Source organism: Bos javanicus, chromosome 9 (genome assembly GCF_032452875.1).
Source record: "Bos javanicus breed banteng chromosome 9, ARS-OSU_banteng_1.0, whole genome shotgun sequence".
In the NCBI taxonomy this organism is placed as follows: Eukaryota; Metazoa; Chordata; class Mammalia; order Artiodactyla; family Bovidae; genus Bos; species Bos javanicus.
The window spans coordinates 94,590,567-94,612,281 of NC_083876.1; the positions used below are offsets into that span (position 1 = coordinate 94,590,567).

At 50.0% G+C, this 21,715-nt stretch overlaps 1 protein-coding gene across 5 annotated transcripts in view; it reads left to right on the top strand.

The window, feature by feature from the left end:
• SYNJ2 (synaptojanin 2) overlaps positions 1 to 21,715 on the top strand; it is a 110,684-nt gene that overhangs the window by 25,958 nt on the left and 63,011 nt on the right. For 4 of the 5 annotated variants that reach the window (XM_061428422.1, XM_061428419.1, XM_061428421.1 and 1 more), the window contains exon 2: positions 14,395 to 14,481. In XM_061428422.1, coding sequence (XP_061284406.1) covers positions 14,395 to 14,481 — 87 coding nt within the window. Of the gene's footprint in view, positions 1 to 14,394; positions 14,482 to 14,509; positions 15,978 to 21,715 lie in introns of those variants that run through there. The other variant, XM_061428424.1, reaches the window with a different exon arrangement.

Genomic DNA, 21,715 nt, shown 5'->3' on the forward strand with positions numbered 1-21,715 from the left:
TCACGCCAGCCTCTGCTGACTCTGCTGCAAGGAGGGGAGTTTGTCCAGCTGTGGCTGCAGGAGACGACCCGTTGTCCTCTTTTTCCCTCTGGCTGGTGGTACACGCGAGCACATTCTTGCAGGGAGGCAGTGCATCTGCTTAGGTAGCGTTTTTTTTCTTTTTTAGTGTCCCCTGCCAAACCACTCTCCGCTGACCTTTTCGTGTGGCTTGGACTTTTTGGAGAGAAAGGTTGGGGATAGCACAGGAAAGTGTCCTAGCCGGGCTGACGTGTCTGCCTGGTTGGGTTTGTCTTGGTTCTCAAGCTTCTGTTTCAGACTGATGTTTTGATTTCCACTTTGCTTAGCAACTGCCCCCACCCCCCCAGCGGCCTCCACCCACCCCCCCACCGCCCGGCCGGCCCGAGGAAGGCCATTGTCTTTCTGGAGCACTGCTTCAGCTCCCAACTGATAACTCTGGAAGGAACGGCCACAAGCCAGTCTGAGCTGAACTCAGAATTAGCACATGAAGAAGACAGTGACCTGAATCTGAGTGATTCTGTCCTCTGGAGACCATGAAATAGAAGAAGCTGATATAATATCTGGCCCAGGGACACAGCCACAAGGGGTGCCTCAGTCTTGGGCCGTCTGCATGGTTAAATTGACCTACTTATTTTTCTGACCCGTGGGCTGGACCTTGCTGGAATTTCCTTAAGGCGTGTGATTGTGGAAAATATTGTGAAAGAAAGAAGCACGTGTGCTTGGGTTGATGACTCGTCCAGACAGCTCGCCTGCTGACCAGGAGCACAGCCTGCTTGGCCTGGGTTTTAAGGAGCAGAGCAGATTCTGGCCGTATTGCTGAGCTCTGTGGCTCCCAGGAGCCCTGCCCCGGCCCTGGAACGTCTGACGACAGAGCCCTGTCCTGGGAACCAGCATCTTGGACTGGCTTCGCTCTGCTGGGGCAAGCGCCGTCCCCTGCAAGGGAGCCCTTGCCCTTCCACTGCCCTTGGCCCCCTGGACCCAGGGGTGGGATGGTGGTCCCCCAGGCTCCTCCTTGCCACACCCAGGCTGTACTTCTTCCCTCCACTGTAAAAGCAGTCAGCTAGGAATCTCATGTCCAGCGCTCACCAGGAGGTCTTTCTAGGTTCATCTAAGCATCCAAACTGTCAACACCCCGCTCTGTACCCAGGACAGGAACCAGGGCTCCTGACGGGGCCACATGGAGTGTTCCTCTGTGGAGTCATTGTCACAGCAGCCCTGTCAACGGCATGGATGCTGGGTGGGGGCCGGGGAGGTGCGGGAAGGGCGTGGACGACAGGGTGTCTTGCTGAGAAGCCTCACCCCTGCTCCCAGTCACCCCAGAATGCACTGTTGGTGGCTCAGCTTCCAGGCTCCTTGCCCCGTTCACGGAGTCTTCCTAGGCCCCCATCACTGTTCCTGTCAGCTGTGATTCCTGCTCATCCGAGGTTTGCTGCCAGATGGTCTGTTTTTGCCTTACTGTAGTCTGGTAACATGGACGGTGTTTATCAGTTTACGGGACTGGGAGGCTAACCTGGGGTCAGATTCTCTTGCAGGCTCTGTTGACCCTTTATCCACATGCACCACAGAACCATGTTGCCCTCTGTCCCCCCTTGAGATTGCCTGTTTCCTTGCTGGTTTTACCTTCTTTTCTGTCAGCCCAGGCGCTCCATCTATGTCAGATGTTGCCCTTTTCATCTGCCACCTTCGTCTTTCCAGCTCATCCCTCAGTTCTCCAATTCCACCCACTTTGACCCCAGTGAGACTGCGATCCCATGAACCTGCCACCCCTTTAAAAATTTTTTTTCACATATATATATATTTTTTCCATTATAGTTTATCATAGGATATCAAATATAGCTCCCTCTGTGATATATAGTAGAAACTTGTTGTTGATTCTCTGTATAATAGTTTGCATCTGTGAATCCCGAATCCACCCCTCTCCCATCCTGTCTCCCTCTTGGCAACCGTAAGTTTGTTCTCTGTGTCTGAAGTCTGTTTTGTAGATTACTTCATTTGTGTCATATTTTATTTTAAAAATTTTAAAAATTTTGTTTATTTTTGGCTACACTGGGTGAAAGAAATAGCAAACCACTCCAGTATTCTTGCCTCGAGAACCCCATGAAAAGGCAAAAAGATATGATCCCGGAAAATGAGCCCCCCAGGTCAGTAGGTGTCCAATATGCTACTGGGGAAGAGCAGAGAAAGAGTGGAGAGGCTGGGCCAGAGCAGAAACGATGCTCAGCTGTAGGTGTGTCAGGCAGTGAAAGTAAAGCCCGATGCTGTAAAAAACAGTACCGCACAGGAACCTGGAATGTTCAGTTCAGTTCAGTTCAGTTGCTCAGTCGTGTCCGACTCTTTGTGACCCCATGAATCGAAGCACGCCAGGCCTCCCTGTCCATCACAAACTCCCGGAGTTCACTCAGACTCACGTCCATCGAGTCAGTGATGCCATCCAGCCATCTCATCCTCTGTTGTCCCCTTCTCCTCTTGCTCCCAATCCCTCCCAGCATCAGAGTCTTTTCTAATGAGTCAACTCTTTGCATGAGGTGGCCAAAGTACTGGAGTTTCAGCTTTAGCATCATTCCTTCCAAAGAAATCCCAGGGCTGATCTCCTTCAGAATGGACTGGTTGGATCTCCTTGCAGTCCAAGGGACTCTCAAGAGTCTTCTCCAACACCACAGTTCAAAAGCATCAATTCTTCGGTGCTCAGCCTTCTTCACAGTCCAACTCTCACATCCATACATGACCACAGGAAAAACCATAGCCTTGACTAGACGGACCTTTGTTGACAAAGTAATGTCTGCTTTTGAATATGCTGTCTAGGTTGGTCATAACTTTCCTTCCAAGGAGTAAGGGTCTTTTAATTTCATGGCTGCAGTCACCATCTGCAGTAATTTTGGAGCCTAGAAAAATAAAGTCTGACACTGTTTCCCCATCTATTTCCCATGAAGTGATGGGACTGGATGCCATGATCTTTGTTTTCTGAATGTTGAGCTTTAAGCCAACTTTTTCACACTCCACTTTCACTTTCATCAAGAGGCTTTTTAGTTCCTCTTCACTTTCTGCCATAAGGGTGGTGTCATCTGCATATCTGAGGTTATTGATATTTATCCCAGCAATCTTGATTCCAGCTTGTGCTTCTTCCAGCCCAGCGTTTCTCATGATGTACTCTGCATATAAGTTAAATAAGCACGGTGACAATATACAGCCTTGACGAACTCCTTTTCCTATTTGGAACCAGTCTGTTGTTCCATGTCCAGTTCTAACTGTTGCTTCCTGACCTGCATACAGATTTCTTAAGAGGCAGGTCAGGTGGTCTGGTATTCCCATCTCTTTCAGAATTTTCCACAGTTTATTGTGATCCACACAGTCAAAGGCTTTGGCATAATCAATAAAGCAGAAATAGATGTTTTTCTGGAAGTCTCTTGCTTTTTCCATGATCCAGCTGGAATGTTAGGTCCATGAATCAAGGTAAATTGGATGTGTTCAAGCAGGAGATAGCAAGAGTGAACATCAACATTTTAGGAATCAGTGAACTAAAATGGATGGGAATAGGCGAATGTAATTCAGATGACCATTATATCTACTACTGTGGGCAAGAATCCCTTAGAAGAAATGGAGTAGCCCTCATGGTCAACAAGAGTCCAAAATGCAGTACTTGGGAGCAATCTAAAAAATGCCAAAATGATCTCAGTTTGTTTCCAAGGCAAACCATTCAATATCACACTAATCCAAGTCTATGCCCCAACCACTAATGCTGAAGAAGCTGAAGCTGTACAATTCTATGAAGACCTACAACTTCTTCTAGAACTAACACCAAAAAAAGATGTCCTTTTCATCATAGGGGACTGGAATGTAAAAGTAGGAAGTCAAGAGATACCTGGAGTAATAGGCAAGTTTGGCCTTGGAGTACAAAATGAATCAGGGCAAAGGCTGACAGAGTTTTGCCAAGAGAACGCACTGGTCATAGCAAACGTCCTTTTCCAAGAACACAAGAGACAACTCCACCCACAGACATCACCAGATGGTCAATACTGAAATCAGATTGATTATATTCTTTGCAGCCAAAGATGGAAAACCTTAATACAGTCAGCAAAGACATGGAGCTGCCTGTGGCTCAGATCATGGACTCCTTATTGCAAAATTCAGGCTTAAATTGAAGAAAATAGGGAAAACTACTAGACTATTCAGGTATGACCTAAATCGAATCCTTATGATTATACAGTGGAAGTGACAAATAGATTTAAGGGATTAGATCTGGTAGAGTGCCTGAAGAACTATGGACAGAGGTTCATAACATTGTATAGGAGGCAGTGACCAAAACCATCCCCAAAAAAAGAAATGCAAGAAGATAAAGTGGTTATCTGAGGAGGCCTTACAAATAGCTGAGGAAAGAAGAGAAGCAAAAAGCATGGGAGAAAGGGAAAGACATATCCAATTGAATGTAGAGTTCCAGAGAACAGCAAGGAGAGATAAGAAGACCTTCTTAACTGAACAATGCAAAGAAATGAGGAAAACAATAGAATGGGAAAGACTAGAAATCTCTTCAAGAAAATTGGAGATACCAAGGGAACATTTCATGCAAAGATGGGCACAATAAAGGACAGAAACGGTACGGACCTAACAGAAGCAGAAGATATTAAGAAGAAGTGGCAAGAATAAATACATAGAACTATACAAAAAAGATCTTAGAAAGCATCACTACAAACAAAGCTAGTGGAGGGGATGGAATTCCAGCTGAGTTATTTAAAATAATAAAAGATGATGCTGTTAAAAGTGCTGCACTCAATATGTCAGCAAATTTGGAAAACTTAGCAGTGGCCACAGAACTGGAAAAGGTCAGTTTTCATTCCTATCCCATAGAAAGGTAATGCAAAAGAATGTTCAAACTACTGCACAATTAAGCTCATTTCACATGCTAGCAAGGTAATGCTCAAAATCCTTCAGGCTAGGCTTCAACAGTACGTGAACCGAGAACTTCCAGATGTTAAAGCTAGATTTAGAAAAGGCAGAGGAACCAGAGATCAAATTGCTAACATCTGCTGGGTCATACAAAAATCAAGGGAATTCCAGAAAAACATCTAATTCTGCTTCATTGATTACACTAAAGCTTTTGACTCTGTGGATCACAACAAACTGTGGAAAGTTCTTAGAAGAGATGGGAATACCAGACCACCTCACCTGCCTCCTGAGAAAACTGTATGCAGGTCAAGAAGCAACAGTTGGAACTGGACATGGAACAATGGACTGGTTCAAAATTGGGAAAGGAGTACGTCACGGCTGTATATTGTCACCCTGCTTATTTAACTTCTACGCATAGCACATCATGTGAAATGTTGAGCTGGCTGAAGCACAAGCCATAATCAAGATTGCCAGGAGAAATATCAATAACCTCAGATATGCAGATGATACCACCCTAATGACAGAAAGCAAAGAGGAACGAAAGAGCCTCTTGATGAAGAAGAAAGAGGAGAGTGAAAAAAACTGCCTTAAAACTCAGCATGCGAAAAACTAGGTCATGGCATCTGAACCAATCACTTCATGGTAAATAGACAGGAAAAAAAATGGAAACAGTGGCAGACTTTATTTTCTTGGGCTCCAGAATCACTGTGGACAGTGAGTGTAGCCATGAAATTCCAAGACACTTGCTCCTTGGAAGAAAAACTATGACAAACCTAGACAGCATATTATAAAGCAGAGACATCACTTTGCTGACAAAGGTCTGTATAGTCAAAGCTGTGGTTTTTCCCATAGTCATGTACAGATGTGGGAGTTGGAGCCTAAAGAAGGCTAAGCACCGAAAAACTGATACTTTCAAATTGTGGTGTTGGAGAAGACTCTGGAGAGTCCCTTGTGACAGCAAGGGGATCAAACTAGTCAATCCTAAAGGAAATCAACCTTGAATATTCACTGGAAAGACTGATGCTGAAGTTGAAGCTCCAACACTCTGGCCTCTTGATACAAAGAGCCGACTCATTGGAAAAGACCCTGATACTGGGAAAGATTGAGGGCAGGAGAAGGGGGCAGTTGAGGATGAGATGGTTAGGTGGCATCACCAATTCAATGGGCATGAGTTTGAGCAAACTCTGGGAGATAGTGAAGGTCAGGGAAGCCTGGCATGCTGCAGTCCACGGGGTTGCAAAGAGTCAAACATGGCTGAGTGACAGCAACACAGGGTGAGCGCCGGCTTTTTCTAGTTGCGGCATGTGGGGCCTACCCTCTAGCTGCAGCACAGGCTTTCACTGCGGTGGCTTCTTCTGTTGCAGAGTATGGGCTCGGGCAGCGCGAGCTTCAGTAGTGCATGGGTTTTGTTGCCCCACAGCATGTGAGATCTTCCTGGAGTAGGGGTCAAACCAGTGTCCCCTGCATTTCAAGACGTATTCTTAACCACTGGACCATCAGGGAAGCCCAGGTATCACATTTTAGGTTGCCGATATGAGTGCTATCGTACATATGGCATTCGTCTTTCTCTTTCTGACTTACTTCACTTTGTATGATAATCTAGATCCATCCGTGTTGCTGAAAATGGCATTGTTTCCTTCTTATTTATGGCTGAGTAGTATTCTATTTGTGTATGTGTGTATGTATGTGTATCGGGTAAAGCCATCATTCTTTACCTGATGGCTCAGTGGTAAAGAATCCTCCTGCCAAAGCAGGAGACGCAGGTTTGATCCCTGAGTCAGGAAGATCCCCTGGAGAAGGGAATGGCAACCCAGTCTGGTATTCTTGCTTGGAAAATTCTATGGACAGAGGAGCCTGGCGGGCTACATACAGTCCATGGAGTCACAAGAGTCAAACATAACTTAGCGACCGAAGAAATGAATGATGAACGAATATATATTTTCATTTATCCAGAATGTTTATCCATTCATCTCTTGCTGGACATTAGGCTGTTTCCACATCTTGGCTATTGTGAACAATGCAGCTGTGACACAGGGGTGCATGTATCTTTTTGAATTACAGTTCTGTCTGGATATATGCCCAGGAGTGAGACTGTTGGATTCTATGGCAACTCTCTTTTTAGCTTTTTAAGGAACCTCCATTCTGTTCTCCATAGTGGCTGCACCAACTTACATTCCCACCAGCAGGACAGGAGGTGAACCTGCCTCCTTTTCCAATGCCTTCCCCACCCCCTTACCCCGCTTCGCTCCGCATCCCTCCCCCTCCACCCCTGCCCCTCACTTGCGGGCCCTACTCCCCTGGGGAACCGCTGGGCAGGTCCTCCTGTCCTCGCCTGGACCTGCCTCCGTGTGGCGGGACGTCTCTGGAGCGGACCCACCGTCACGCTGGCAGTGGCCCTCTCTTTGGGGTCCCCAGGCCCAAGCGGGGCCTCCAGGTAAGTTCCTATGTCGGCTCACCCTCCCGCCTCCCCCGAAGGCCCTTCTCGCTGAAGCTCCTTCGAGCCTCTGCCTCCGCCTCCGTGGGGCTTTGAGCAGACGCCTTGCTTCTCAATTCACAGAGAAAGCCGGAGGCACCAGGAGAGCGTTTCCACCGCCCCGGCAGCCCCACCGCCCCTGAAGCCCCACCGCCTCTGCCCCAGTCCTTCCGCTGTCTTGTCGCCTTGGACGGACTCTTTGTTCATGTGGCCCCCCACTCATGAGTCAGGGTCATGACCGCGTCCGGGCGCTATCAGTGGGCCCCTTCTCTCCCCTCCAGCAGCCTTTACCTCCCGTGGATCAGTTCTGCCAGCGTGCAAACTCGTGTTAACTCCTCTTCTTAGGGAAACCTTTAGACCCCACTTTCTGCTCCCAGCCCCCCATTTCTACACACACGTGCACACACACACAGATGAATTCCTCAAGGAACTGCTCCTACTCCCAGCCTCTATTTTTGCCTCGTCCTCCCCATTCAGGATTCTGCCCCTCATCTTTACGGAAGCTGCTTTTCCCCTGGCTCACCTCTGTGTGTAACTCGAAGGATGAGCGCTCAGTCCTGCTGGGATGGGACTCGGCAGCGTGGGACCTCCTCGCTGACCGTCTCGCCTCCTTGACACACTCTCCCCTGGCTCCTGACACCAAGCACTGCACCTTTTCCTTGTATCTTTCTGGCTTCTCCTCTGTCTCCCAGACCTTTAAGCGCCCTGTCCCCCTCCACGCCCTCTGAAGGCGATCTCCCTGAGTCTGTGATTTTAAGAAGCTTCTCTTGGCCAGGGGTGTCCAGTTTGTATCTTCAGCCGATATGCCTGTGTGACTGCAGCTGGCACAACTGCATCCTCAAAGTCTTTACTGGGGCCGGTCTAACTCCATGACAGATGGCCGATCAGTCTCCATGGACACCAGGGGTGATGGTCACACCATCCTGTTGGCTGTTCAGCATTATCCTTGAAACCTGTCCTTCGCTCATGTCCCACGTCCAGTCCGTCCATAAAGCCTTTTGCATTTGCCTTTGACGTATATGCAGGTATTTGATGACGTTAAGGAATTATGGTTACATTTTTAAAGATATGATCATGGTATTGTGGTGTATTTTTAAAAGGAAGCCTCATCTGTTAGAGATTCTTACTGAAATATTTATAGATAGAACAATATGAAGTCTGGAATTGGAATATAATCTTGGACAGTGGTTCTCAAGTGGAAGACTCATGAAAACAGATTTCTGGGTCTCAAGGCCAGAGTTTCTGATTTAGTGGGGTTAGGATGGTTTTTTTTTTTGTTTTTAAACTCCTGACACTGATTGTTGCTTATTGTCTGAGCCCACACAACGAGACTGATGTGAGGTGTCTGAGATGGGATGTGATAGCTTACGGTGAATAATGTCAGATTCATGATCTCTGAAGAAGGTTTAGCTTTGGGACCAGGGACCAGGCTTGATCACTCAAGAGCTTTTGTGTAGCAGAGTTGTATTAAAGTGGAAAGGGGACAGAGAAAGCTTCTGACACAGACATCAGAAGGGGGATGGAGAGTGCCTCCCTTGCTAGTTTTAGCAAGCTGCTTTATGTCTGTTAGAAAGCTATTAATCAGATAAGAGAGACACGTCAAGGGAGTTTCACCAGGCCCCTCTCCCACAATATGCATTTTTCAGATAGGATGGCTGGAGGTCTGTCATCCCCCAGCCATAAAACAATTGATATGAATACTGGTTTGTTGAGCTATTATCAGTGCAAGGTTTGAGAAAAGAAAAAAAGTTAGTCTTAGGTGGAACCATTTTGAAGAAAGGCAAATTCCCAAGCAAATACATAGTTTCATTAACATAATTTAAGAAAAACATTTCCATAAGAAAAACGCATTGGGTAGCTCAAGGTTTGAGAAATGTGAAATTCAGGTGGAACCAGGTGTCGTCATAGCAACACAGAACTTTGAGAGACACTTGCAGCCTGTTTTCTCTGTTTGGAGACCCCTGGCCTTCCTGCCTGTTACCCTCTCAGATGGGAGATACGAATGAAGTAAGCTTGAGTGTGAATAGATACCAGTCAGAGCTGGTGGGCACATAAAGTTATTACACTACTCTGCTTTTCTTTGGAAGTTTCAATAATAATAAAGTGAGTGCGTGTGTGTGGCATGTGCGTGTTCCCAGCACCTCCAGCCGCCCCCCCATCCCACCCCACTCCAAGCATCCTCTCTGCAGGATCATTGTAGCGCCTCCTAACTGGTCTCCTTGCCTTCCTCTTGCCCCTCCTGGATTTGTTTTCAACCGAGCAGCCATAGTGATCCCCCAAACCCCTCAGTGCCTCCCTCTGGCTCAGCACGAAAGCCCAAGTCTTGGTATGACCAAGACAGTGCTTCTCAGCGTGTCCCTGGCTCCATCCCCACTGTCAGACTCGCTGACCTCACTGATCCTGCATATTCCAGGAATGCTGCAGCCCCAGGACCTTTGCACATGCTCTTCTGGGCCCACAGTGCTCCCCGGCCCTCCACTCAGCCATCTCCCTCTTTTCCTTCATCTGCTTTCACAGATTGCCCCTGCAGTGAGACCTTGCCAAACTGCACCATGTGAGAGTCCTCATTCCCCCGCTTCCTACCCCTCTTCCTTGTTCGCTTTTTCTTCTTGGCTCACGTCGTTGTCTGCATTGTGCTGCTGATCGCGTCTGTCCCCCTTGGCAGGAAGCTTGTGTGGTTCCTGGCCCCGAGTAGGCGCTGCCACTCCACTACCTTTGTGACAGCCTTGTCGGGGCCGCTGCTCCTGCCTCCTACCCCCAGCGGGTTGGCTTCCACTGTCTTCACTCATCCATTCATGACACATGTCCCTTCTTTGCCAAGGCCCCACGCCTGCCTCGGCTGCCCCTGGGGTAGATGGGTTTGGGTCTGTTCAGGTCCCTGCTGGGTCCCTGTGCTTAGCCGGCCCTCAGATACACACTCACTGGAACGAATGGCTGAATCCCAGGGCAAGAGGTGGATGAGGACAAAGGGGAGGACTTCCTAGAAAGTTGTAGCCGATGGTCGGGGTTCGAGGGGCGGTGAGTATGGGGAAGCAGAAACATTCTCACATGGACTAACCCTCCGGAAATGCAACAAAAGCGTGGAAGACGGGAAAATTCTATTTTTGAGACATTAAGTAAGGAAGGACAGAAGTTGCCAATGGGCAGACCAAATACAGTCTGCAGAGGTGTGTGCAGCCCACACAGAGCTTAAAATAAACCTGGGTTGGTTGCCAAGACTGAGAAATCAGAAGTGCCCTATTTCTCTCAAAAAACTGGAAACTCGCTGGTACCCAGGCTGGTCTGACCTCCTGGGGGCAGTGGGCAGAAACGGACCATGTGTCCCCATTAGAAGGTGCATATATCCTTGGGTCACCTTCCTGCAGCTTTGTTCCTTCATTACCTGCCTGAGGCTTTTGGTTTGTGAACTCCCTTTTAAGAGCAAAATGGATTTTTTCTTCCTTTGACACAAAGTGAGGAAATACGGTTATCTGGGGCAAGCGGTGGTGTCGGGTGGTTTTGCAACAGGTTGCCTGGGAGGCCAGGCCTCTGGGGGTCCTGGGGGCGCACAGGGGTGGGAAGGAGCCTTGGAGGGGAAGGCCTGGAGAAAAGGAGGGATGCTTTGCAGAGAGTCTGGACTTTTAACAGGGCTGGCTCATGGAAGGAAAAGGTTACTGAATCTTATGGGTTCAGCTGTGGTCCCCAAAAGATACATGCAAGTCCTAACTTCCAATACTTCAGAATGGGACCATGTTTGGACATAGGGTCCTTTGTGTAATTAGGTTGAGATGCGGTCATCCTGGAGTAGGGTGGGCCCCCAATCTGATGCGATGGGTGTCCTTGCAAGAGGAGAGAGACCCAGAGCCACACAGGGAAAAGATGGCCACGTGATGAAAGAGGCAGGGGTTGGAGGGACACAGCTGCAGGCCAAAGAAGGTCCAGGTTGATGGCCACCACCAGCCAGGACGAGGAGGGGAGGACCCTCCCTGGAGCCTTCAGAGGGTGGTGGCCGGCTGACACCTTCCTTCCAGACTTCCAGCCTCCAGACTCAAGAGCTGAGAAAGTTTTGATGTTTTAAGCCCCCCAGTTTGTTTACAGTTGGTCTGTTTGCGATGGAGGAAAAGCATCTTCTCCCAAGCCTGGCACATGCAGTCAGGTTGTGGCCGTCCGTGAGGTGCCTTGTGTGAAAGCCAGGGATGATGGTGCTGATTCTGTATTAAGGAATTGATCATTTACAGGATTCGAATGGGACAAGGTGGCCTGTTGGTGCTGTGCTTGTTTGTTTTTAAAATAAGATGAGAAGCCTTTTTAAAATTTGTGTTGTTTAATTTTCCCAGCGCAGGGGGACCGGCTGTGTGTGCTTGTCTTCTGTGACCAGCGGGGCAGGGGGTCGGGTCTGTTTCCACAGCTTCTCCTGCTGTCCCGTTCCCACCTCTGAAGTGTGGATCTGACCGGGCTCCTTTGGCTGGCAGTTTCCCAGGGTTTTGTTTGTTTGGTCAGGACTGTTTGTAGAGGGACATAAAGGCACAAAGACTTCCTCGTTTTAGGGTCAACAGGGTGAGACCCAGATGATACTCTGGCTTCAGGGTTCTGTGCTAAGGCTTTGTAAAGCTTTGCGGGTTGAAATACGATTTTTGTGTGTGAGTCAGAATTATGCTCTTGCATTGATCAACGTGTCCACTGCAGTGAGGACTGGAAGCTGCCTGTTTACCTCTCTCTCTTTAGACCAGGAGACACCACGTGTGGCCCTGAACAGGCCTGCAGGGGGCAATTCGCTTCCTCCTGCAGGGATGGGATTTCACAGGCTTCACCTGCCCTAGAGTAGGGGGCAGGCCACTTCCAGGAGGGCTCCGTAGGCACGTGGCACCAGGCTTGTCCCTGAACGGCGGACTCGTCATCACCTGGATGGAGGAGGCCTTCATCTCTTCGGGGAGCAGACCAGGGTGGGCAGGAAGGCTGCCTCGTCCTCCTCATTGTCATCATTGTGGGGGCAAAGACCCGCGGGCTCCAGGAAGTGGGTCATGCCCATCTGTGGGCCCCTCAGTGCCCCCATCCTGATGCCCACTTCCTGTGACAGTTCCCACGTGTGGCAGAAGGGGCCTTGCACTTGTGATTAAGCTAAGGGCCTTGGGATAGCAGATTGTTGGGGATGATCCAGGGGCCCCGTGTACTCACAATGGTCCTTAACAGATGGAAGAAGGAGGCGGGAGAGGGAGAGAGGATGAGATGTGAAGATGGAAGCAGGGATTGGAGGGATGCGATTGCTAGTTTTGAAGGGATAGGATGTGGACACGAGGGAGGGTGCAGTGAATTGGGAGGTTGGGACTGACTTATATACACTTGTTTAGTGGCTGCTTTGCAACCCCATGGACTGTAGCCTGCCAGGCTCCTCTGTCCATGGGATTCTCCAGGCAAGAATACTGGAGTAGGTAGCCATTCCCTTCTCTAGTGGATCTTCCCAACCCAGGTATTGAACCCAAGTCTCCTGCATTGGCAGGTGGATTCTTTGCTGCTGAGCCACCAGGGAAGCCCCGGCTTTGGGTAATTACCTTTAGAATACTCTGCTCCCTCCTCCCCCAGCAAAAAACCCTAATTAGAAAAAGTCATGTGAATTTTGGAGGAAAATGTCATTTATTAAACTGGTTCTTAACCTTAGAGCTCCTTGAAGATTCTGATGAAAATTACAATCCCAGTCTCATAAAAATATACATCAAAAATTGTGCATACAATTTTAGAGATTATAGGGCTTTCCTGGTAGCTCAGTTGGTAAAGAATCCGCCTACAACGCGGGAGACCTGGGTTTGATTCCTGGGTTGGGAAGATCCGCTGGAGAAGGGATAGGCTACCCACTCCAGTATTCTGGCCTGGAGAATTCCATGGACTGTATACAATCCATGGGGTCACAAAGAGTCAGACACGACTGAGCGACTTTCACTTTCACTTTTTAGAGATACAGAGCCCCCCAAAACCTATCTATGAAGCTGTGGTGTCTGCCAGGCTTTTTCCTCTGTCTCCCCAGATGGAGAGCCCTTGTATTAGATGAATTCAGTTGAGGCCGAGTTTTTGCTTCCATAGGAAGTCGCCCTAATGGTATTTGCTGCTGCTGCTGCTGCTAAGTCACTTCAGTCGTGTCCGACTCTGCGCGACCCCATAGACGGCAGCCCACCAGGCTCCACCGTCCCTGGGATTTTCCAGGCAAGAACACTGGAGTGGGTTGCCATTTTCCTTCGCCAATGCATGAAAGTGAAAAGTGAGAGTTTGCGGGGTCCTTATTTAAGGATTCATCCGTGTTTGTGTTTTGTTCTATGCATTTAGAAATGTTCTTCTGAGAAAAGGGCACAAAGGCCTGGCCCCTGTAAGAGCCAGTGGCACCTCCAGTGGTGTCTGTGGTATTACTGTCAAGGTTAAGGGCTCCTTCCTTTTCCTGGTCTTTCCCTCTGCCAGGTTTTCTTCTTCTGCTTCTCATAGGCTGGGTGTAGTCCTGGGTGTTTCTAGTAACTCTGAAGACCCCGGGGACCTCTGCTCATCAGCCTGCCTTGGGATTCACTGGCCCCGGACGTGGAGCACCAGGCTCACCCAGGCCTCCTGCTCGGCCCTTGTGTGTTAGCAGGTCCCCAGGGGGCGAGTGGGCACTTGCACGACGCGGCCTCTGGTGGACAATACCTAGGAAGGAAGGTCCTCCCCATCGGGGAGCGATGACTCAGTGCTGTTTCTGAGCACGTGGGCTGCAGTACCGAGGGATGGGGCCGGCCTGAGACACCTGCTCCCGCCTCAAACCCAGCACCTCCACCGGCCGGGGACTCCCCTCCGCCTCTGCAGCCCTCCCTGGGACGCTGCTGGAGCTTTCAGACAGCAGGTGGGAAGGTCTCAGTCCCTGGAGCTCGGCGATCTTCCGATCCACAAGCCTCCACACAGATGACTTGGGGCCGAGCTACTGACTCTGCGTTTTCTTTGCCGAGTGGGTGGGAGCCGCATCGGAAGCTGCAGTGAATGAACTCCACCAGGAGGTTTGGCTGATGCTCTGTGCTGTGTTTCTCCCGCAGCCCCGGAAGAAAAGGAGGTCATTAAAGGCCAGTATGGGAAGCTCATCGATGCTTACGGCTGCCTGGGGGAGCTCAGGCTGAAGTCCGGTGAGTACCCGCGTGGAGGGCGGCAGCTGTCACACACTCGGGGCTATAGACTTCTAGTGTCGGGCAGAGCTTCTCTTATGTGAGTTTGGAGAGGCTGTGGGATTTAGTCGTTTTATTTCAGCTGCTACCCTCTTTTAAAATGTTTCTTTATTTCCCTGAGCTGGCTCCTCCAGGCTAGGGCAGAGGTCGAGGTGAGAGCAGCCTGGTCCTCCCCTGTTGGCACTCCTTCCCACCCTGGGCACAGAGTGGGCACAGACCTTCTCTGGGTGCCTGCCAGGATCTCAGGTCTTCCAGCCTGGTCTGGGAGGGCAGGGGCGTCTCCCCAGGGGCTGGTGTGTTGTTTTACAGGGGATCTGTATTCTAGAAGGGGGTGGAGGTCAGAGGTCAGAAGCCCCTGGACCTGCTGAGTGTGTCTTGACAGAGTGGAGCTGGGATGGGGCATCACTGGCAAGGAGAGAAAAGCCACCCGCGCCTGACCATTGGGCACTGAGGGTGGGTGTGAGTGAGAGCAAGGAAAAGAGTTCCAGAACTGGGCCACATGATCCGACTGGAAAGGGCAGAGGACTCACAGGAACGCGAGGGCATCCTTGCTCGGTGTAAGACGCGAGGGGCTGAACCGTCGACCCGGCTGCCGCTGGGGAGTCACAGTCTCCCCGTGAGGCTGCTTGGTCACCTCTGCACTCCTGGGCCTCGCAGGAGCCCTGATGCGATGCCGGGGCTCAGCAACCCCCTCCTTCCTCCCCTCTCTGCCGTCTGATTTACACTGTCCCTGCCCAGTGTCTCTGGTGACTTATGGGGCCAAGACCAGATCAGGCTGTGAGCTGCTCAAACGCAGGCTCTTCCCAAGCCTACATCCACACAGCAGCTGCTTTCATCTCCACATCCACACAGCAGCTGTGTTCCCTGGTCTGAGGATTTTCACAGCAGACAGAATAGCACAGTTGTTTGCCATTACTTTTCTGGCTCTTTTTTCTTTAGTCGGGTGGGTTTTTTTTTTCTCCTCTGAACTATGATGGTGATCATCTCCAAACAGTGTTTAGGAAAAACACTCAGTACCCACATGAAAAAATGCATGTATTAAATGTCTGTTTTGTGCCAGTGGCTAAGTGTACATTAGCTTCTTTAATCCTAAAAACAAGCCAACATGATACCGTGTCTTTATTCTCCTTTTATTCTCCTTTTCAGTAAAGGAAACAGACTCAGAGGGTAAAAATCACTTGCCTAAGAAGCTCAGCTAGAATTCAAACCTGGATCTAGCGGCCTCTAAACACTTACTTTTTTTCCATGAAGATGTGCTGCCTGCCAAGGGTTTCTGTAGGTTTTTTTTTTTCCCTTGCCATGATTTTTTTTTTTCCCGAGGTTATAAAAAATTCCTGCGGCCTTTCCTCAATCACGAGGATGTGAAGATGACAGCTGACCTTATGTGGTGCTTACTCTGTGCTGGGCCCAGTTTTAAGTGTTTTAATTTATTAACTCAGCTCTCCCAACAACTTGAGGTAGGAACTGGAACTGTTAGAAAGCTTAAGAGTTGTAATTCCTCTATTCCATGACACATTTTTTTATATTGTAACATCTGGGTGTTTCAGATATGTTACAGTTGTTGGCATTTTACAATTATGATTGGCAATATTTTTCTTGTGCATAAATTAATGGTTCATTTCGCATCGGTGACTTGCCGAAAGTGGGGCAGTCCTTAAGTGGCAAGTGGGTTTTTTAAAAATTTAAATGTACTTATTTTTAATGGGAGGATAATTGCTTTGCAATGTTGTGTTGGTTTCTGCCATACAGCAACGTGAATCAGCCACGGGTATACATGTGCCCCCTCCCTCTTGAACCTGTGAAAGTGAAAGTTGCTCAGTCGTGTCCAACCCTTTGCGACCCCATGGACTTTACAGTCCATGGAATTCTCCAGGCCAGAATACTGGAGTGGGTAGCCTTTCCCTTTTCCAGGAGATCTTCCCAACCCAGGGATTGAACCCAGGTCTCCTACATTGCAGGCAGATTCTTTACCAGCTGAGCCACAAGGGAAGTCCCTTGAACCTGTGACTAGGTTTTAAACTCCTTTTTTTATGGCATCAGGGGCTGCCTTCACCAACTAGGCTGTTCTGTCCTGAAAGGGGCAGAAAGGCTAAGGTTCCAAGACCAGGGAAGTGGTACCTTGCCTGTATCCCAGGGGAAAGCTTGTCTTCCTGGGCTGAGGTTGGAGATCAGCTCTAGGAAACCGGTCCTGACTGGGAAGGCTGGCAGCCCCCACGGACAGTGTCTGAGTGAGCCAGGGTGTCTGTGGGTGCCTGGCTACGGGAGGCTCATCCCAGGGCAGGGAGTGGAGAGAGGTGACCAGCTCCCAGTGCTGCCCCAGACAAGGCCCTCCTCCCTGCCTGTGGCCCTTCACCCACCTGCTCCTCCCCCCGAGGGGGTAGCGAGCACAGCCCCTGGTCCCCAGCCATGTTTGATGTCCTCTGAACACCCCCAGCCCTGCCTGCCTGTGTCACCTTCCAGGGGGGCCTGTGAAGGCTCCCTGAGTGTAGTGAGAGTGTGTCTGACTTGGAACGTCAGGATTATCTGGCCTTTCTCAACACATTTCTGAAAGTGCCCAGGATATCTGAAGGATGTGGGCTTCCCTGGTGGCTCAGTGGTAAAGAACCCGCCTATCAATGCAGGAGACTCGGGTTCCATCCCTGGGTCGGGAAGATGCCCTGGAGGAGGACATGGCAACCCACTCCAGTAATCCTGCCTGGGGAATCCCATGGACAGAGGAGCCTGGCGGGCTACAGTCCATGGGGTCACAAAACGAGTCGGTCAGACATGATTGAGCGACTGAACAAGAGTCTGAAGGATGGAAGGACTGGGCCTTGTCATCGAGTTTTTCCAGTTCTCTTCGGTTACGCTGAGGAATGTTTGGCTTGAACTTGATTTTCTTTTCCGTCTGCAAGTCCCTATCCCAGAACTACGATGTGTTTTGTTTCTTCCCCACCTGTTGAGGGTGCTGGCAGTACAGAGTGAAATTCCAGCTTTCACCTGCCACCAGGATGACCAGACCGAGTGGGAGGTGGGCCCTGTTTTGACTCTTTTAGACTGAAGGTCTCTGTACAGAGAGAGAGACTTCCGCTCAGGTTCTTAATTAACTTGGGGCAGTTGTTCAGTTTCAGTCTACCTAAGTGAACACAGCCTTTTATGTTAGAAATTAAGAAATGTTCACAAGTTTGTAGATTTCCGTGGAGAGCTCAGAGTCCCTCCTTCCTCTCTGAAATGCTAGCAGGAAGGGGTTGGAGCCCCCACGATAAGCCCTGGAGTTGGGGCTTCCTATTGTTGTTCAGCCACTCAGTCATGTTCGACTCTTTGTGACCCCATGGACTGCAGCACACCAGGCTTCCCTGTCATTCACCATCTCCCAAGAGCTTGCTCAAACTCATGTCCATTGAGTCGGTGATGCCATCCAATCATCTCATCCTCTGTCGCCCCTTTCTCCTCTTGTCTTCAATCTTTCCCAGCATCAGGGTCTTTTCCAATGAGTCGGCTCTTTGCATCAGATGGCCAAAGTATTGGAGCTTCAGCATCAGTCCTTCCAATGAATATAGGAAGGTTCATATAGTCAAAGCTGTGGTTTTTCCAGTAGTCATGTATGGATATGAGAGTCAGGCTTGCTGACCCATACACAATACAAGGCATAGAAAGTGAGAGTGTTGTTATAAAAAGAATTTATCCCGATGATTATAGGGATTTAACTCCCCTTTCCCCTAAGCTCTCAAGGCCTCCCTATTTCATAGCCTTGGGGGTTGAATACATTGAGGTCTCCGTTGAACTGTGTTTCCTGGAGTTGGGCAGTGCGCAGCCTGTAAAGCTGTACTTGACAGTCCTGTAAGCCTTCCACCACACAGCCCTCCTCAAGTCTAATTTCAGCTTCTCAACAGACTGACCTTCTTAGTTCATTCAATATCTTGAGGGCTGTTTTCACACCTCTAAAAGCAGGAAAACTGCCTCATCTCTATCTTACATAGTTCTGAAGATTTTTATTAATACGTGAGAAAATGAACATGGACTGAACTTGGCTACTGAGTGGGTGCGAAGGGCTGTCCTGCAGGGTTCCCTCAGGAAGAACTAGGCGTGGGGCCCAGGCTGAGTGCCTTGGGTCTGTGACCCCTGGTGGTAGTCAGCCGCGGCTGACTTCTTTGGGCAGTCACTACACGATGGACTGTCCCTGGAGGGGGACCTTTGACAGTCTTTAGGAGTCCTTTGAGATTCAGAAAATGCAGTATTCTCTAGCAAGTCTTGAAAGGAAACGGCCATCAGTCTTAATAATTTAACTCTTACACCCAGTGGTGGGCTGGTCATAGTCTTAATAATTTAACTCTTACACCCAGTGGTGGGCTGGTCATCGTCTTAATTTAACTCTTACACCCAGTGGTGGGCCGGTCATTATTTGGCGTCCGGCTCTCTGGTGGGGAATCCCTGACGGTTTGTGTTTGTCAGGTTCCGTCGTGTAAGTGTATCCACCGTGGGTGGTTTCAGGCCAGGATGGAATTGGGATGCGCTGTGCTCAGCCGGCTCCCGGAAGCTGGTGAAAGTAGCCAGCACACCGCTGCCTTCACGGCGCTCGTGTTCTTGGCAGGGAGGAGACAGATACCTGGTGGATCCAGGTATTCAGGATTCTGAGCTCGCTGGTAAGGGGCGGGGTACTCGGACTCCTCCAGCCACAGCTGCTGACTTCACAGGTGGGGAAGCATCGGCTCCCAGGTCCTCTGTTCATAGATCTGAGGGTATCCCGGACCCGCAGTTAAGAGGGAAGATGGTGTGTAGGCACCCACGGTTGAGATCCCTCGTACCTGGCTGGGGAGAGAACTCTTAGGCTGAGCAAACAGAGAAATTCCAACGCAGAACACGCCTGGCACCATCTCTGAATGAACCATTGTGTGTGCTGGTGACTCATGGTGGCCCCGGCGCCCAACCTTCCCGGCCAGATGACGAGTGGCCGCGGCTGGATGAAACTCGGGACCTGTCCCTGCAGGGCTTGGAATTTCTCCCAGACAGCTCTGACTTGGAGCTGGGCTTTGAAGATGGCTCTCTTGAGGGAGAGGATTTCTAAATTGAGGTTTTGGAGGTTTTTACAAATTGTGATGAAATATACATAAGATAGGGCTTCCCAGGTTGCTCAGATGGTAAAGAATCTGCCTGCAATGCAGGAGACCCGGGTTCAATCTTCGGGCCAGGAAGATCCCCTGGAGAAGGGAATGGCAGCCCACTCCAGTGGGATTCTCTTGCTGGGAGAACCCCATGGACAGAGGAGCCTGCTGGGTTATAGCCCATGAGATTGCAAAGAGTTGGACATGACTGAGCACCTAACATATATAAGATAATAAAATTTACCATTTTAAAAAACTACTTATTTATTTATCTATTTGGCTGCTCCTGGTCTTAGTTATGGCATGCGAGATCTTTGATCTTGGTTGTGGCTTGCAGGATCTTTGGTTGTGATCCTGCAATCAGATCCTGAGAGATCTGATTCCTTGACCAGGCCTCTTGCATTGAGAGCATGGCATTTTAGCCACTGGACCACCAGTGAAAGTGAAAGTCACTCAGTCATGTCCAACTCTTTCCGACCCCGTGGACTATATTCGGTCCATGGAATTTTACAGGCCAGAATAGTGGAACGGGTAGCCAGCCGTTCCCTTCTCCAGGGGATCTTCCAACCCAGGGGTCGAACTCAGGTCTCCCACATTGCAGGCACGTTCTTTACCAGCTGAGCCACAAGGGAGGTCCCTCAAAGTTACCATTTTAACCATTTAAGCATTACAGGTCAGTGGCATGAAGGCCATTCACGTTCTTGAGCAGTTATCACCACCGTCCATCTCTGCTGCTGCTGCTAAGTCGCTTCAGTCATGTCCGACTCTGTGTGACCCCATAGACGGCAGCCCACCAGGCTCCCCCGTCCCTGGGATTCTCCAGGCAAGAACACTGGAGTGGGTTGCCATTTCCTTCTCCAATGTAGGAAAGTGAAAAGTGAAAGTGAAGCCGCTCAGTCATGTCCGACTCTTTGCGACCCTATGGATTGCAGCCCACCAGGCTCCTCCGTCCATGGGATTTTCCAGGCAAGAGTACTGGAGTGGGGTGCCATTGCCTTCTCTGACCGTCCATCTCTAGAACATTTTTTATCATCTCAAACTGAAACCCTATCCCAGTTAACCTGTATATATAATTTGCTCAGTCATGTCCCACTCTTTCGAGACCCCATGGACTGTAGCCCACCAGGCTCCTCTCTCCATGGAATTTTCCAGGCAAGAATACTGGAGCGGGGTTGCCATTTCCCACTCCAGGGGATCTTCCTGACCCAGGGATCGAACCCTGTATCTCCTGCATTGGCAGGCGGATTCTTTACTCCTTGAGCCACCTGGGAAGCACATATTTATATCGAGGTAGTTGCAATCCACTGCCCCACCCTGCTCACCCAGGCTGCCTCTGTGTGGGTATGGCCCTCCTGGTTCTGGTGTAGATGTCTTTTTGGTCTGTGACCCATTTCTTGCCCTCGCCAACACCTCACCTGACTCTGGCCAGCATCCTCTGACCCAGGCATGGTCTTGCTGCTGCTGGAGCCCTGGAACCAGAGAGTTGGAGCTGAAAGTGATGGGAGCCCATCTGGTGCCCAGAGATGGCCTGAGGCCCCACAGGCCGCTGAAAGGCGTGCGGAGCCCTATCTTCTCAGGCCAAGGTGAGCCTGACTTTTGTCTTTGCCTTGTTTTCAAGATCCTATCTGGTTTCAAGGCCCTGGACTCAGCCTTGGCTGATGACGTCTGAGATCCCCAGCCCCCAATCACTACCCCCCGCCCCCCCACGGCCCATTTCATTTCCAGGCTGTGAGAAAATTGATCCTGAGTTACTGAAAACACAGCTGGGATCCCATGCTCAAGGTGACCTCAGAGAGGATTTCTCCCTCGCCTGGGGCAGGCGAGTCTCGCCAGCCTGTTTTACCCCTGGAGACACCTTCTGTGTGGGCTCAGGGGCTGCTCTTAAACAGATGGGGGGACATGGTGATGCCAGGACTGACTGACCCCTGCCAGGCTGAGGGGCCATTTTCTTGGGGTAACGGAGACTGTGAGCACGGACGTGGTTAGATCTGAGGAAAACAACTTCCGCTCCTCAGCGCCTCCCGGTCATCAGTTTGCCTGAGAATGTCCTGGGATGTGGAGCTGGCTTCTCACCCTCCCTGTTCCACCCATAACCACCCTTCTGCTGTCTTATT